This window comes from Salmo salar, chromosome 29 (genome assembly GCF_965601325.2).
Source record: "Salmo salar chromosome 29, fSalSal1, whole genome shotgun sequence".
Classification (NCBI taxonomy): Eukaryota; Metazoa; Chordata; class Actinopteri; order Salmoniformes; family Salmonidae; genus Salmo; species Salmo salar.
In genome coordinates, this window is record NC_138319.1 from 5,709,400 (window position 1) to 5,727,195 (window position 17,796).

At 41.2% G+C, this 17,796-nt stretch overlaps 1 protein-coding gene across 1 annotated transcript in view; it reads right to left on the reverse strand.

Moving 5' to 3' along the window:
* Nucleotides 1-17,796, reverse strand: part of LOC106590046 (cadherin-18) — a 215,459-nt gene that overhangs the window by 43,279 nt on the left and 154,384 nt on the right. Inside the window, exon 5 of the mRNA XM_014180558.3 lies at nucleotides 403-570. Coding sequence (XP_014036033.3) covers nucleotides 403-570 — 168 coding nt within the window. The remainder of the gene's footprint in view (nucleotides 1-402; nucleotides 571-17,796) is intronic.

A 17,796-nucleotide genomic window follows, 5' to 3' on the forward strand; every position in this document is an offset into this window, starting at 1 on the left:
ATTGAAGCTTTATCTATATGAGTGAGGAGGAGTATATCATGATTCTTCTATAGATAGATGAGAACACTACATTTATAATTGGCCTACTAAAAATACTCTCAAAGGAATCTCGTGCCAGTCACGAGAAGAGTCTCTGAGTAGCACTGCTGTTTTATCAAACAAAGTAATTAATATTTAGCAGAAATAGATAGTAGATGTCTTAGATACCTTTAAGCCTTGAAATCCAAGTGATATGGAGTAACTGGGCCACGCAAATGGTGGGGAACATTGCAGATATAAATTATACAAATAGTCTGATGTGATTCCTTATTCCAGATGTGAGAGAGGCATGTTTGTTTTATTTCTCTCTGAATGTTACACACCGTTTTGCCTGCTGAATGCAGCCATGGTGTCTATACTCACTTTGCGGGAACTTGGGAGGGTTGTCGTTGACATCGGTGAGGGTGATGTTAATGGTGGTGGATCCAGAAAGTCCTCCAACTGATCCTGCCATGTCTTTGGCTTGAATGACTACAGCATAGTGTTCTCTCGCCTCCCGGTCCATGTTGGCTAAGGCAGTCCTGATGACTCCTGGACATGGAGAAAAGAATATAAGAATAGCAATGTTACTACTGTACTGTATGAATACCAATGTTACTATTGTACTATACTGCATGGCGAATTGATGACTCCTGGACAGGGGGAGAAGAATAGAGGAATTCAAATGTTACTGTGAATATCTAAGTTTGTACAGTGTGAATACCAATGTCAGTATTATGTTTTTTTCTGTATGAATAGAAATTCTTAGAGTCACTTGACTTGAATAAATCAAAGGGTGAATTCTTGATATTAATATGGTATTCCTCTTGTTATTTGGGTAAAAGTGACAATGGAAAAAACAGAAGCAGTAATAGAGCTTATATGGCAGATGACCTTAGGCTCTTTACTTTACAGTAACTAATAATACAAGGTTGGAAAATACAGGTAACTGCCAAACTAATGGAAATACTTGAGTAAATGAGGGTGCCAAAGTATATTGAAAGCAGCTGCTCCCACACAGGTGTGGTTCCTGAGTTAATTAAACAATAAAAATCCCATCATTGTCACGGTTGTCATTGTAATCATACTCAGACCAAGGCGCATCATACGTAGAGTTCCACATCTTTATTAAGTGAAACTCACAAAACAATAAAGAGCAATGAACACGGGAAGCTATGGAGTGCTCACAGGCCACTACACATACACAAGATCTCACAACCAACAGGTGGGAAAAAGCTGCCCAAATATGATCCCCAATCAGAGACAATGATAGACAGCTGCCTCTGATTGGGAACCATACCAAGCCAACCTAGAAATAAAGAAACTACAATGCCCACCCTAGTCACACCCCAACCTAACCAAAATAGAGAATAAAGGATCTCCAAGGTCAGGGCGTGACAATCATACTTAGGGTGATGTGAACAAATGCTGGGCAAGCCATTATTTTGGCCATTATTTTTGCTTCCATGGCTATGCCTGCATCCACAGGGCACGGGTGGTTTGAATGGTTTGATGAGCATAAAAACGAGATAAACCATATGTCATGGCCGTCTTAGTCACCAGATCTCAACCCAATTGAACACTTATGGGAGATTCTGGGGCGGCTCCTGAGACAGCATTTCCTACCACCATCAACAACAAAAAACTATTTTATTGTGGAAGAAATGTTTCACATCCCTCCAATAAAGTTCCAGACACTTGTAGCATCTATGTCAAGGTGCATTGAAGCTGTTTGACTCATGATGGCCCAACACCCTATTCCTTGTAGATTCGGAGGGGAGAAAGTTGTGGTGTATAAGTTATTAAAGCAATGTGCCATTACTGTCTAGGCCAGAATAATCGTTCAGTTTGACAGTTTAAATAAAAGATGCGTAACATAAAAATAGGCTGCTCCAACATCCTTTCGATCTTGATTGTCCAAATGTTTCATTGCCAAGGTTAGCCTTTCTACACTTTCCAATATATTTCAAATGACTATGCAACCTTGGTAAGGCAGAGAATGCAGCCTTCCCCAAAGAACCCATTCGATCATGTTTATCACTATAATAATGCAGGAAATAGCTCCATGAACTTTCTACTGGGGTTAAACATAGATATTCTGAATCAATGCATAGTACAGTACAGTACATATAGTACAAAAGAAAGTTCATGTCACTGTCCAAATTGCGTAAATTACCCAGTGCTCAATCCAATGTAATAGATTTCATGCCAGTTGAAGCTAGTACTGATATTTAATTCCCACACATTGTAAGGTATAGAATATACACAATCTGGTCATGATTAGTATGTGTGTGAGGGGATTAAAGTGCCCACTGTCTCGCCCCACTGTACACTGAAACCAGATCAAGGACTGGGATTTAATATGTGTTGCCTGTTACTTCAGTTCTCAGTCTCAATCTCTCTCACTCTCTTACTCTGTCTCCCAGAGGCAAAACCCTTGAGCAACTGGTGAACTTGTATTCTTGTGAACCTTTGTGTGAACTGACTCTAACAGCAATCTAGAGAAAACAGCAGGGTCTCGGCTGTGATGTCTATAATATAGAATATAATAATGACATAGTACTTGGTATAGTTAGTAGCTGTGATTTAAAAAAAACTAGTACACACACACACTTCTCTTCTGTAGCAATCAGTCCATTTCGTATCTTGATCAATATTTTTACAAGGTTATAGAAAAGATCAGTGGTCGCATTGTGTGATTTAATCTGTACAAGGCCCCTTGAAAAATATGTCAATTTTATTGTGTGAGTTTGCAGGATATGGGTTGTTGACTTTTCGCAATATCAGGAACGTTCCAGGAGACAATTGTTCATTTCTCTGTATTAAAGTGCAGTTTGTCTTGTTTTCCTATTTTCTTACTCAACCCTTTTTCTACGTACTTCTAGCTTGAGGGGAAAAAAACACTTGCTTAATTTGTAAGGCATGTGTGAAAATCATTGAAGTAGCAAACAAACAAAATTAAGTTACATTAGTTACAATCTTCTCAGTTTCAAGCCCACCGTTGCCGTCAAATCAATACACATTCATGTGGACAAGAAATGGGAAGCCTAAATGACTTGTACTATTATATGTATATCCAATGTACAGTATTTGCAATATGGTTTTAATAGTACTGAACAAAATGCGTCTATTTGGTTTTGGTAGGAGAGAGATATTGTATCAAGAATCCATGACCTATCAATGACATATCCTCTCTGTTTGAAAAGAAAGTTTAATGGAAAATAGTTTGTTTTCCATTACTGGTCCTACTGGACATTGTTGATCTGTAAACAAACCTTATTCTCTTGTACGGTGATCGGTTTCAAAGCCATCTTTAAAAGCCACGGATTCTGTTTGTTTTCATTATCTTGCTGGGTATAGTTAATCTATAGATAAACCTGATTCTCTTGTATCATTATCCTCTTGTTTTCTTAGAATACGCTGATCGGATTCTAAGAACAAATCCATAATTAGATTCTATCAAGAGCCTAATTTCCGGTTTGGACAAAAGAGGCACTACTAATATCTATTTTCTTACAGACATTATTTCCTACTCTCTCTTCAGGAGGATGCTATAGGCAGAAGCTAGTCCAATCCACTTGTCTTGGACAGAATAATCACTATAAATGGGTTAAGGAGCGATGCAGCAAACACTATTACCTTCCAGGGGATTTGAGAGGTTAGGTTACATATCAATTGCGTCCCAAATGGCACCATGTTCCCTATATAGTGCACTACTTATGACGAGAGCCCCAGTGGCCCTGGTCAAAAGTAGTGCACTAAATAGGGAATAAAGTGCAATTTGGGACATTTGTCTTGGAATATCTCATATCTGAGGAATTTTAAAATGAATGAACAGTAAAGGTTGCGGTTATTTCATGCACGAGCACTGTATGGGCTAAGGTGAAATCAAGCATGCATTCCTTTCCTATCGAGTTTACTTACGCAGCTATTCATGCTATAAGTTTTGAAAGGTTAAATTCTTTCCAGATTCCAGACATATATCAACGTATGGAATGTGTGGTATGCCGCCTAGGGTAGCATATGCCATGTGATAGACAGACACATGACTGACTCCTGTATACTTTGGCATTCACGAGGCCTCCCTGTTGTGATATTTTTTTTTTGTCAAAGTTATTGGCCGGCCAGCACAGCATACTCTTATTGTATGCTAAAAGCCGTCTATCTCTGCTGTGAGATGGAAGACTACTGTCGTGTGGAGATCAGCTGAACAGGATCCGAGAGTACAGACAACTGGACTACTTTATCCGTTCTCCTGTGTGACAGATGATGGTTCCATCCCAAATGGCACCATATCCCCTATATAGTGCACTACTTTTGACAAGGGCAAATAGGGCTCGGGTCACAATTTGTGCACTATATAGGGAATAGGGTGTCATTTGTGACAGAACCTAAGACGTTTACCTGGCATACCGTACATACAGTACATTGGTGGGTCTGTATAGGCCATTGAGGTTCCAAGATATTAACTGGAGCCGGGGCATTACTTAACCCTGGCTCCTAAAGAAGCAGATGACTTTGGCACATGGCCACACTTTCCATTAAAACAACACAAAGACGGAGGATATGACCTTTGCGATTGCTTATTCCGGCTTTACTCACAAAGGCACATCGCTCCAGAGCAATCACTCACTGAACATTGTTTATGAACAATGAGCACAACCCTACTAAGAAGTATAAAATGTGTTTTGGCTCTGGATATTCTGCACTCTTCCATCTACAGTGCCTACAGAAAGTATTTACACCCCTTATATTTTTCCACATTTTGTTGTGTTACAAAGCGTGATTCAAATTGATTTAATTGTACTCTACACAAAACACTGTAAGGTCAAAGTGTATTTATTTATTTTACATTTATTAAACATGTACAAAAAAACAACACTAATATACACTGAGTATACAAAACATAAAAAATACCTGCTCTTTCCATGACATAGACTGACCAGGTGAATCCAGGTGAAAGCTATTGATCCTTTATTGATGTCACCTGTTAAATCCACTTCAAGCAGTGCAGATGAAGGGGAGGAGACAGGTTAAAGAAATACTTTTAAGCCTTGAGACAATAGAGACATGCATTGTGTCTGTGTGTCATTCAGAGGGTGAATGGCAAGACACAAATTGTAAGTGCCTTTTAACAGTGTTCAGTGTAGGTGCCAGGCGCACCGGTTTTTGCCAAGAACTGCAATGCTGCTGGATTTTTCACGATCAACAGTTTCCAAGGGTTATCAAGAATGGTCCACCACCCAAAGGACATCCAGTCAACTTGTCACAACTGTGGGAAGCATTGGAGTAAGCATGGGCCAGCATCCCTGTGGAACACTTTTGATACCTTGTAGAGTCCATGCCTGACAAATTGAGGATGTTCTGAGGGAAAAAGGGGGAGTGTGGGTGGTGTTCATAATGTTTGTTATACTCAGTGTATCTTGATTAGATAAGTATTCACCCCCCTAGACAGTACTGCTGTCAACATACTGACTCAAATCTCTAGCCACTTTAATAATGAAAAATTGGATGTAATAAATGTATCACTAGTCACTTTAAACAATGCCACTTTATATAATGTTTACATACTCCACATTACTCATCTCATATGTATATTCTGTACTCTATACCATCTACTGCATCTTGCCTATGCCATTCAGCCATCGCTCATCCATATATTTATATGTACATATTCTTAGTCATTCCTTTACACTTGTGTGTATAAGGTAGTTGTTGTGAAACTGTTAGATTACTTGTTCGATATTACTGCATGGTCGGAACTAGAAGCACAAGCATTTCGCTACACTCGCATTAACATCTGCTAACCATGTGTATGTGACCAATACATTTTATTTTATTTTATTTTATTTTATTTGATGTTAGAAACACCTTTGGCAGCAATTACTGCTGTGAGTCTTTTGGGGTAAGTCTTGCACACCTGATTAATACAATATTTGGCCATTATTCTTAAAAACATTATTCAAGCTCTGTCAAGTTGGTTTGTTGTAGTTGCTAGCAAAGACATTGTCAAGCCAATTTAACCCTTGTTTGTGTCTGTGGGACCCATTTTTAATGTTTACTAAAAGAAAAATGATTCATTGAACAATTTTTTCAACCTGAGACTCATTGGCCTTGGCTCATTTTCTGTGAAGAAAATGTAAAGTAACACATTTTCATTGAGTGCACACTGTTCACCCCCCTACAAATGTATATTACATATATGGTGTTTGGGTCCACTGGACCCGAGGGTAATAAAAGTGTGGAAAAGTGTGTGTGTAGGTGAAAAAAAGTAAAATGTAACTTTTTTTGCTGTGTGCATTCACTCTGTCTTCCTCCTCCCTGTGCTTACTGTTTCAACATAGACAGGTTCTTGGGGCTGTCTCCCTACCTGTCTGCTTGTCTCCCTCTTTTCTCGCACTCTTTACCCTTTGTTGTGTGTGAAACTACACAATGTCTTGCGGGGAACCTGCACAATGTTATTACAATACAATATTTCAATACATTATTTTGATACATTGTAAAAAATTCTATATTTTTACCCCAGCCAGGTGCAAACTGGGGGAGGGACACAACAAATAAATAGCTTTGCATGTTTGGTTCCTTACACAATCAATCAGTATGGCAAAATTAGTGGGGTGGGCCTTAGACATCTTTTTTTGCAGAGAGAATTTAGTGTGGAAAGCGCATCTTCCACTTTGGAAGATTAAGAATTTTCCGAATATGAGAATCATGTCTCTGTCAATTTAGAGTCGGACAGTGAGTTGGAAGAAGAGGATGAGATTGACCTTCAGCCAGCCCCAGGACCAGCCCGTCAGCAGCCAGCTCATCAGGAGCCTGCAGGAGGAAAAATATGAATGTCAAAAAATAGATGCAACCAGGGCCAACGCGGATGGCGGTTATTCATGTGCAGGATATAAAGTCTTATTTTGAACTGTTTATCCCAGACACCATCCAAAAAAATCATTCTGGACAGCACTAATTTGGAGGGAAGGAGTGTTTTTGGAGAGAGATGGAAGGAGATGGACCAAACTAATTTACATGCATACTTTGAGTTTCTTATCCGTGCTGGTGTTTTCAGATCCAGTGGGGAATCCACATAATCCAAGTGGGATGCAGAAACTGGCAAATAACTTTTCCATGTATCAATGTCTCTGAAAAACTACAACATTATTTCCAGGATTATCCACTTCAATATCCGAGACCCCAGACAGCTCGGCGGCAAAGATACATGCTAGCTGCAATCAGGTCAGTGTGGGACAAGTGGGTGTATAGCCTTACACTGTTTTACAACCCTGGGCCCAACGTTACTGTTGATGAGCAGCTTATGCCATTTAGGGGTCGCCACCCCTTCAGGCAGTACATACCGTCTAAATATGGAATCAAGATCTGGGCTGCCTGTGAAGCTGTTTAATCATATGCATGGAACTTGCAAGTGCATACGGGGAAGCCAGCTGGATGAGCCCCTGAGAAGAACCAAGGGATGTCCTGGACGTGACACAGGGACTCTGTGGCCATAACATCACATGCAATAACTTTTTTACTTTACACAAGCTGGGACAGCAGCTCCTCAAGACGAAGCTGACGATGGTAGGAACAGTACGAAAAAACAAGCCAGAGCTCCCATCTCTGCTGTTGAATACATGGAACAGGCCTATCAATTCCTTTAAGTTTGTGTTCACATCCGACATGTCCCTAGTGTCCTATGCGCCAAAGAAAGGCAAAAATGTGGTACTCATGAGTATGCTGCATAGGGATGGGAGAATCTGTGGCAAGGAACATTAAAAACCAGGAAACATGATGGATTACAATGCCACAAAAGGAGGAGTGGACAATTTAGACAAGCTGGTGACTGGCTACAGCTGCAAAAGAAGAACCCTATGCCACTTGTGATATTCTTCAACATCTTGGACATCTCGGCGTACAACACATTTGTCATCTGGATGGCGTTGAACCCAGATTGGAACAGAGGGAAGCTCCAGAAGAGACAGCTCTTTTTCGAGGAGGAGGATTCAGGAGGAGGATGATGGTGCCCCATCTGCCCGACCCACAAAACCAACAACTTCAATATCGGAAGTAAGTGTGAATGATGTTCTTGCATATATGTGTCTGCCAGACTCTCCTACCTTGGCCTGCTGTAACTATATATCTGAGTAAATGAGTGAGATGTTCGTCAAATTCCTGAACTAAGTGTTTTCATCATTCTAGATTGCAGCTGGTAGCAACAAGAAGCGCTGCGATGTGTGTGGACCCAAGAAGGACATGAAGACACAGTAGACATGCATCAAATGCAAGACATACATTTGCACACACACAGTAAAACTCTGTCTCTCATGTGGTGTGTAGACCAACCTTAATTTGTGTTTAATGGGACTCATTTATAAATACTGTTTGTTAAATTTGTTCTTCCAGTTTGTTCAGTTCAAAGCAATAAACATCAATAGTGAATCAAACTGTCACGGCTGTCGAAAGGATCGGACCAATGTGCAGCGTGGTTGTAGTTCCACATTTTATTAAATCCGTGAAACTTTGCAAAACATAAATAACTGAATTTACAAAACAACAAACCATGACGCAGAGAAACAAACACTTCTCAAAAGATAATCACCCACAAAACCAAGGAAGAAAAACCCCTAATTAAATATGATCTCCAATTAGAGGCAACGAGGACCAGCTGCCTCCAATTGGAGATCATCCCCCAAAACAACAACATAGAAATAGAACAACTAGAACTTAAACATAGAAATAGAAAACATAGAAAAACACATCTTATTATGGTCAGGACGTGACACAAACCTTGTTTCATTTATGTTTGATGAAGATAAACATGATTTATTCCACCCATGTCTTGATTATAATAAAAAAATATTAAAGAATAGGGCTTTCATTGATAAATATAATCTAGCAGAGGTAAATGGCAAATATTAACCATGTGTGCTGTTTATAATGCTTGTAATTGATACAAGTCTAAGTAATAAGTATTTTTACATCAATTGTTATAGCTGAATTGTTTTAAAAACCCAATAATGTTGTGGGTCCATCAGACCCACGAACATTGGGTGAATAACAAAAACATGAACACCACACATGGGTTAAGTTAAACCTGTAACTAGACCACTCAGGAACATTTAAAATAAGAAGACTGCTACTCAGTTATGTGTTGTGTTTGTATGCAGGACAAAAGTTTTACTTAAGTGCTTTATTGCAAACAGGATGCATGTTTTGGAATATTTGTATTCTGAACTGACATTCTTCTTTTCACTCTGTCATTTACGTTGGTATTGTGAACTAACAATGCAATGAAAGAATGGTGCCAGAGGGGATGGCGGTGTGTTGTGTGTTTTTTCCCATTATTTGTAATTTCTTTTGTACATAATGTTGATGCTAAATGTCTCTTATGACCGTAAAGAGCTTCTGGATATCAGAACAGCGATTACTCACCTCTAACTGGACAAAGATCTTTTCTTTAATGAGTCTGATGCGAAGGATATATTGTAGCTCCCGGACACAAATCTCTTCAATCACATGAAGAAAAGAAGGAAATACAGGGGGCGCCGATCAGGTTGGCTTGTGAGAATTTGTCAGCGAGTGGGTAACCCGCCTCTACCATCCGTTCTATTGGCCAACGTTCAATCACTGGAGAATAAACTGGAAGAGCTCCATTCGAGACTATCCTACCAACAAAACATTAAAAACGGTAATATCTTATGTTTCACCAAGTCGTAGCTGAACGACGACACGAATAATATATGGCTGGGTTTTCCGTGCATCGGCAGGACAGAACAGCTACGTCCAGTAAGACGAGGGGTGGGGTGTGTGTCCATTTGTCAATAACAGCTGGTGTGCTATGTCTAATATTAAGGTAGTCTCAAGGTATTGCTCGCCTGAGGTAGAGCACTTCATGATAAGCTATAGACCACACTATCTATATTTTTTGTAGCCGTCTATTTACCACCACAAACCAACTAAGACCGCACTCAACGAGCTATATAAGGCCATAAAGCAAACAAGAAAATGCTCATCCAGAAGTAGCGCTCCTAGTGGCCGGAGGCTTTAATGGAGCCAATCTTAAATCTGTTTTACCTAATTTCTACCAACATGTCACATGTGCAACCAGAAGGTAAAAAAAATCTAGACCAGCTTTACTCCACACACAGAGGTGTATAAAGCTCTCCCTCGCCCTCCATTTGGCAAGTCTGACCATAATTCTATCCTCCTGATTCCTGCTTACAACCAAAAACTAAAGCAGGGCGTACCAGTGACTTGCACAATACGGAAGTGGTCAGATGATGTGGATTCTACGCTACAGGACTATTTGCTTGCACAGACTGGAATATGTTCTGTAATTCTTCCAATAGCGTTGAGGAGTATACCACCTCAGTCAGTCGTTTCATCAATAAGTGCATTGACAACATCGTCCCCACAGTGACAGTAGGTACACATCCCAACCAGAAGTCACGGATTACATCTGCACTGAGCTAAAGGCTGGAGCTGCTGCTTTCAAGGAGCGGGACACGATTATTTTGTAAGAAATCCCGCTAGGTCCTCAGACGAACCATCAAACAGGCAAATTGTCAATACAGGACTAAGATTGAATCCTAACATTCCTACTATGATGTTCGTCGGATGAGGCAGGGCTGTCAAACTATTACAGACTACAAAGGGAAACCCAGCCGCAAGCTACCCAGTGATGCTAGCCTAGCAGACAGGCTAAATGCCTTTTCTGCTCGCTCCGAGGCAAGCAACACTGAAGCATGCATGACTGCACCAGCTGTTGCAGACGACTGTGTGATCACGCACTCCGTAGCCAATGTGAGCAAGACCTTTAAACAGGTAAACATTCACAAGACCGCAGGGCCAGATGGATTACCAGGATGTGTACTCAGAGCATGCGTGGACCAACTGGCAAGTGATTTCACTGACATTTTCAACCTCTCCCTGACGGAGTCTGTAATACCAACATGTTTCAAACAGACCACCAAAGTCCCTGTACCCAAGAAAGAGAAGGTTACCTGCCTAAATGATTACCTCCCCATAGCACTCACATCAGTAGCTATGAAGTACTTTTAACCTCTTGACGGTCGCCTAGGATAGGGGGCGCCACAGCGCATTTTGAAAAAAATGTGTGCCCATTTTAAACGGCCTACTACTCAAACTCAGAAGCTAGGATATGCATATAATTAATACTTGTGGATAGAAAACACCCTAAAGTTTCTAAAACTGTTTGAATGGTGTCTGTGAGTATAACAGAACTCATATGGCAGTCAAAACCCCGAGACAGATTGAAACAGGAAGTGGAATTCTGAATTGCGAACTCAACTTCATCACATTGCCTATTAATCACACCGTGAGCTATGGTTCATTGAGCACTTCCTATTGCTTCCACTAGATGTCCCTAGCCTTTACAAAGTGGTTTGAGTCTCCTACTGTTAAAACTGAATGAATGAGACGCTGTGGAACGTGGTCACACGGAGAGGGCCATCACCATTATGACGCCGGCGCCCCTGGTTATCCTCCCCTTTCGAAACGTTTTGAAACACAATGCAATCGTCCCCCTCGAATCTTATTGGCTCTCTTGTTGAAAAACGCCCTGAATATTTATGTTATACAACGTTTGACATGTTTGAACGAACCTAAATGTGAAAAAAATACATTTTCTCGAAATGGCTGTCCCGCGGCCGACGGTACATTTGGATCAGCCTTCAGACGCGCTAACAAGAACAAGCTCTTGGAACATAAAGGAGTAATTTTTTCGAACAAAAATACATTTGTTGTGGACCTGGGATTCCTGGAAGTGCTTTCTGATGAAGACAACCAAAGGTAAGGGATTATTGACAATAGTATACAAGACTAGATGTGATATGCGATTGTTCCAAGACTGACCTGTAACGTTAGCCTATTTTTCAGAGTATCGCATCCCCTTTCATCGCAAAGTATGATTACCCAGTAAAGTTAATTTTAAATCTGGCATTACAGGTGCTTTCAAGAGATATTCATCTATAAATCTTAGAATGACAATATTACATTTTAAAAATGTTTTCGAATAGTAATTTAGTAAATTGTAGCTCTGTTTCATCGGATGCATTTGAGGGAAAATAGTTAGTCAACGTTACGCACCGATGTAAAATGCTGTTTTTATATATAAATATGAACTTTATCGCATACGGGACGGAGGCCGCACAGGGGTTAAAGGCTGGTCCTGGCTCACATCAACACAATCATCCTGGAAACCCCAGACCCACTCCAATTTGCATACCGCCCCAACAGATCCACAGATGATTTTTATTTCACCTTTTATTTTACCAGGTAGGCTAGTTGAGAACAAGTTCTCATTTGCATCTGTGGCCTGGCCAAGATAAAGCATAGCAATTCGACACATACAACAACACAGAGTTACACATGGAATAAACAAAACATACAGTCAATAATACAATATGATGCAATCTCTATTGCACTCCACACTGCCCTTTCCCACCTGGAATAAAGGAACAGCTATGTGAGAATTCTGTCCATTGACAACAGATCAGCGTTTAACACCATGTTGCCCACAAAGCTCATCACTAAGCTAAGGATCCTGGGACTAAACACCTCCCTCTGCAACTGGATCCTGGACTTCCTGACAGGCCACCCTCCAGGTGGTAAGGGTAGTGTGACAGGACAGAAATATTACGTATTTACCTCATTTGTTGGATATTTAACAATTCTTTACTTAACAAATAAAATATATATTTCTGTCCTACTAATGTTGTGTTAAAGGGATGGTTTCCACTCCATCTTCCTGTAGTTAGTCTGGGCATCTGGTCAAGGAAATGGGTTTTGCTAGAGATAGCTTGAGCTGACAATGAGCTGACCATGTCTCCCGTGTGACCTGAGATAGAGAGAGCCTGGAAGAGTTTAGAACAATGCCTCGTTGTCTCATCTTCCTGGCATCTGGGAAACTAAGCCGGGTTGGAAGTAAAACTACATACCGTGCCGATAACCAGGAAATGGACCAAGGTGGCTTATGGGAAGGGTAGAAGTGACTGACTTAGCATTTGTTTAGGGCATATATAAGATCTCTGTTTTTCATTATCAGTTAAGCACTCGGCAACACACATTGCAATAATTAATCAATGTTAAATAAAGAAGATTGCTTGAATAATTGTCCAAGTCTCTCTCAGTACTGACAGTTCCACGACAGTAGGCAACAACACATCTGCCATGCTGATCCTCAACACAGTGGCCCCTCCTGTACTCCCTGTTCACCGAACGACTGATTGGCCAAGCACGACTCCAAAACCATCATTGAGTTTGCTGACGACACAACGGTGGTAGAACTGATCAACGACAACCATGAAACAGCCTATATGGAGGAGGTCAGAGACCTGGCAGTGTGGTGCCAGGACAACAACCTCTCCCTCAACGTGAGCAAGACAAAGGAGTTGATCTTGGACTACAACAAAATGAGAGCTGAACATGCCCCCATTCACATCGTTGGGGCTGTCATTGAGCGGGTTGAGATGTTAAAAGGTCCTTGGTTTCCACATCACCAACGATCTATGATGTTCCAAACACATCAAGACAGTCGTGAAGACTGAAAAGATTTGTCATGGGTCCTCAAAAAGGTATACGGCTGCACCATCGAGTGCATCCTGACTGGTTTCGTCACCACCTGATATGGCAACTGCTCGGCATCCGACCGCAAGTCGCTACAGAGGGTAGTGTATACGGCCCAGTACATCACTGTTGCCAAGCTCTCTACCATCCAGAACCTATATACTAGGTGGTGTAAGAGGAAAGCCCAAAACACTGTCCAAGACTCCAGTCATCCAAGTCATAGCGTGTTCTCTCTGCTACCGGATGGCAAGCAGTACCGGAGCGCCAAGTCTCAGTCCAAAAGCCTCCTTAACAGCTTCTACCCCCAAGCAATAAGACTGCTGATTAATAAATTAATGGTCACCTGGACACGCCCCCCCACCTCTTACTTTTTACATTGCTGCTACTCACTGTTTATTATCTATGTATAGTCACTTTACCCCTAGCTACATGTACAAATTACCTCGACTAACCTATACCCCCGACTCTGTACTGGTACCCCCTGTATATAGCCACGTTATTGTTATTTTATTGTGTTTGTTTTTTCTTATTTTTTTAAACTTTTGTTTATTTAGTAAATATTTTCTTTACTCTATTTTCATAAAACTGTATTGTTGGTTAAGGGCTTGTAAGTATCGGGATTTATATCCCAAAAAAGTCAGTTCAGTTGGCGTGCTTGACTCAGTAATCCATCTGTTTCCCTCGTTCAAAATGTGTACAAATGAATCCCGTAAATTACCAATAAACTTCTTCCAAACAAGTCAAACGGCGTTTCTAATCAATCTTCAGGTACCCTAATATGTAAATAAATGATAAAATTTAAGACGGAGAATAGTATATTAATTACCGGAGATAAATAACAAAGTGCACTCCCTCACCGGAACGCGCTACAAACACTACAGCCAAAATGAGAGCCACTTACAAAAACTACAAATTCTAGCTCGTTTTTCAAAAAACAAGCCTGAAACTCTTTCTAAAGACTGCAGTTCCTAGGGCTTCCACTAGATGTCAACAATCTGGGAGGTATTCCTTTTATATTCCCATTGCCAGCCATTGTAATCAGTGGTGTACTGAAGAAAAACATTTCTGGATGGATTGTCTGGGTTTTTCACATTGCATATCAGTTCTGTTATACTCACAGACATTATTGTAACAGTTTTCAAAACTTTAGAGTGTTTTCTATCCAATATTTCCAATTATATGCATATCCTAGCTTCTGGGCCTGAGTAACAGGCAGTTTACTTTGGACAACTTATTCATCCAAACTTCCGAATACTGCACCCTATCCGAAGAAGTTTTAAACATAATATAAAAAAAGTATGTTAACCACTATTACTTAACACTGAATGAGTCCATGCAACTTATTATGTGATTTGTTAAGCACATTTTTACTCATGAACTTATTTAGGCTTGCCATTATAAAGAGTTGAATAGTCATTGATGAAGACATTTCAGCTTTTCATTGTTTTAGTTTTTTAAAATGTTCTTCAAACAAAATTCCACTTTGACATTATGGGGTATTGTGTGTAGATCAATGTGAAAAAATATAAATTTAAATTCAGTCTGAACACAACAAAATGTGTAAAAAGTAAAGGCGTGTGAATACTTTCTGAAGGCACTGTAGCTATTGTGTCTGAAAATTAATCGTCAGCCTCCTTCCCTTCTCAGGAAGATGGACAACGGAGGAAGCTCACTATGCGTATACTTCAAAAATAAAAACAACAGCAAAAACAACTATCACTGAACTTTAAAGATACAATCTGTACAATCTAGGGATGCTTCAAAAGGCTATGAATTAATCAGTAACACGTTTATCGTTGTTGTTTTCAACAATATTTACCACACTATATACCACAATATTTCTGGAACACAAGCACATACATTCAATAGCAGTAGTGCCAGAGCCCAATGCTAAAATAATTATTTCACTAAAAAGATATGTATTATGGATGTGATTCCCTCTTAAATTGCCTATGTGTTCAGTGTCATACATTTGGGGTCTGCTGATGTAAAAAGGGCTTTATAAATACAATAACTGATTTGATTTGATTGATATACTACCAAAGACAACAAAGGCATGGTGCATGTACTGTACTTCCTACAAAACGAGTTACCTTAACAAAATGCACCAGCCTGAAAGGTGCCTTGAAACTTTGACACACTAACAATTCTTGAATCTCCTCCTCCACTGACTTCCTCGAGCAGTTACATCCATTCCTGATAGTCTGTGCTAGATCTCAATAGAACAAGCCTGTTAATTTATAGGCCTGTTAATTTATAATAATAATTGAGAAGGAGCTGTCTTCGTTGAACCCAGGGCCATTTGAGTGAGTGAGGTGGTTAGCCTTTCCTTCAACCCCCACCAGTCTATTACAGTTGATACCATCGCACTATCCCCCTCTTTGTCTGACTGGACATTTCTAAAGGAGGACAATCTCCAGGGTGAACAGGGTTATGAGGAGATTACCAAAGCTCTTCTCTTGCTTTCGCCCACTTCGGGGGCTTTGAGTGTGTAGCCTTTGTGTGTCTCTTGTTATTTTGATCTGAAAAAACTAATACACACTACTACATTTTAGGTTTTTTCCAGGGTCTACTGCAAGAAACACACATAATATGTATTGGACCCAGGTGCAAATACGTTTTTTTTTTCATCATCAGAAGAGACCAGATGAGGAATCAGTGGTTAAGGATAAACATAATACTTTATTGAGAAACGGTAAAGGAAGGATTACAGTTACACTGGGTAAACAACAAACACTATGTCTCAAAAACTCACTCAAGAGACAAACACACATGAAACACAATTCAATCTCCAGCAAAGGTACTGCAGGTTACCTTGGACCCGACGAGCCTCCAATAGACGCCAGAGAGTGTAGAATGGGCGACAGTCGACAAGTCGAGGGGGCGGAGGGACATGTGTGGGGGAGAGAAGGGACTGGTCCTTACCAGCTTAAGACGGGAGAAATGGAAGGATGGACAGACCCATATAGACCTGGGAAGCTGGAGATGATAGGTGACCAGGTTGATTCAACTCAGGATCTTGAATGGTCCTATGTAGTGTGGAGCGAGCTTCCACGAGTCCACCTTTAAGGGAAGATCACGGGTGGACAGCCACAATTGTTTGCCTGGTGTTGGTGTCGGGCAGATGAGAGGACTAAGGATGATTACGCTCTGATCCAGGTGTGACAACATCGTTTAATGAACGCCTCGGCTAATGGCACCCTCGCTCCTGCCTCTTGATCAGGAAACAGGGGGGGGGAACTGACACTCGAACAGCGACAGTCCAGTTGTCGAGTTCGGCAGTGTGTTATGAGCATACTCCGCCAAGACTAGGAACTTTCTCCAGTTGCTGGCCTGAGTGGAGACAAAGCAGCGGAGGAAGTTATCCAGCTCCTGGATGGCCCGCTCAGTTTGCCAATTCAACTGAGGGTGGAACCCCAAGGAGAGACTCACCGATGCCCCCAACAGGGAGCAGAAGGCCTTCCAATACCGTGCGACAAACTGGGGCCATGATCTGAGACAATGTCCTTGAGAAGTCTTTGTAGTCAAAATACATGGGTAACAATGAGATCAGCGGTCTCCCTCGCTGAAGGCAACTTGGGATGAAATGGGCTGCCTTGGTGAACCGATCGACGACCACCAGAATAGTGGTAAGCCCTTGAGATGGAGGTAACCCTGTGATAAAGTCGACAGACAGATGAGACCAGGGCCGGCGGGGGATGGGCAGAGGTTGGAGCAACCCGGACGGTCGCTGATGTCCAGACTTTCTTTGAACAGGCCGCAACAAAGGATCTCACATCCTCCATCATGTTGGGCCACCAGAATTTTCACCTCAGGAACTCCAGTGTCCAATTAACCCCTGGATGCCCAATTCATTTAGAGAAGTGTCCCCATTGTAGTACTCGGGACCGGGCTGATCGCGGAACGTAAAGTCTGTTAGTGGGTCCCCCGCCGGGGTCAAGTTCTCAGGTCTGGTCTTGTCAGACCGTGGTCTCAGTACTCCATATCACAGGGGCCACAATGCGTGAGCTGGGGATGATAGGCTCTGCGTCCCTCTCCTCTTTAGAGATATCATGTTGGTGGGACAGGGCATCTGCCTTCTGATTCTTGGATCCCGGGAGAAAGGCTAGTGTGAAATCGAACCTGTTAATCTGTTGGGGATAGGGGGCAGTATTTGCATGGCCGGATAAAAAACGTACCCAATTTAATCTGGTTACTACTCCT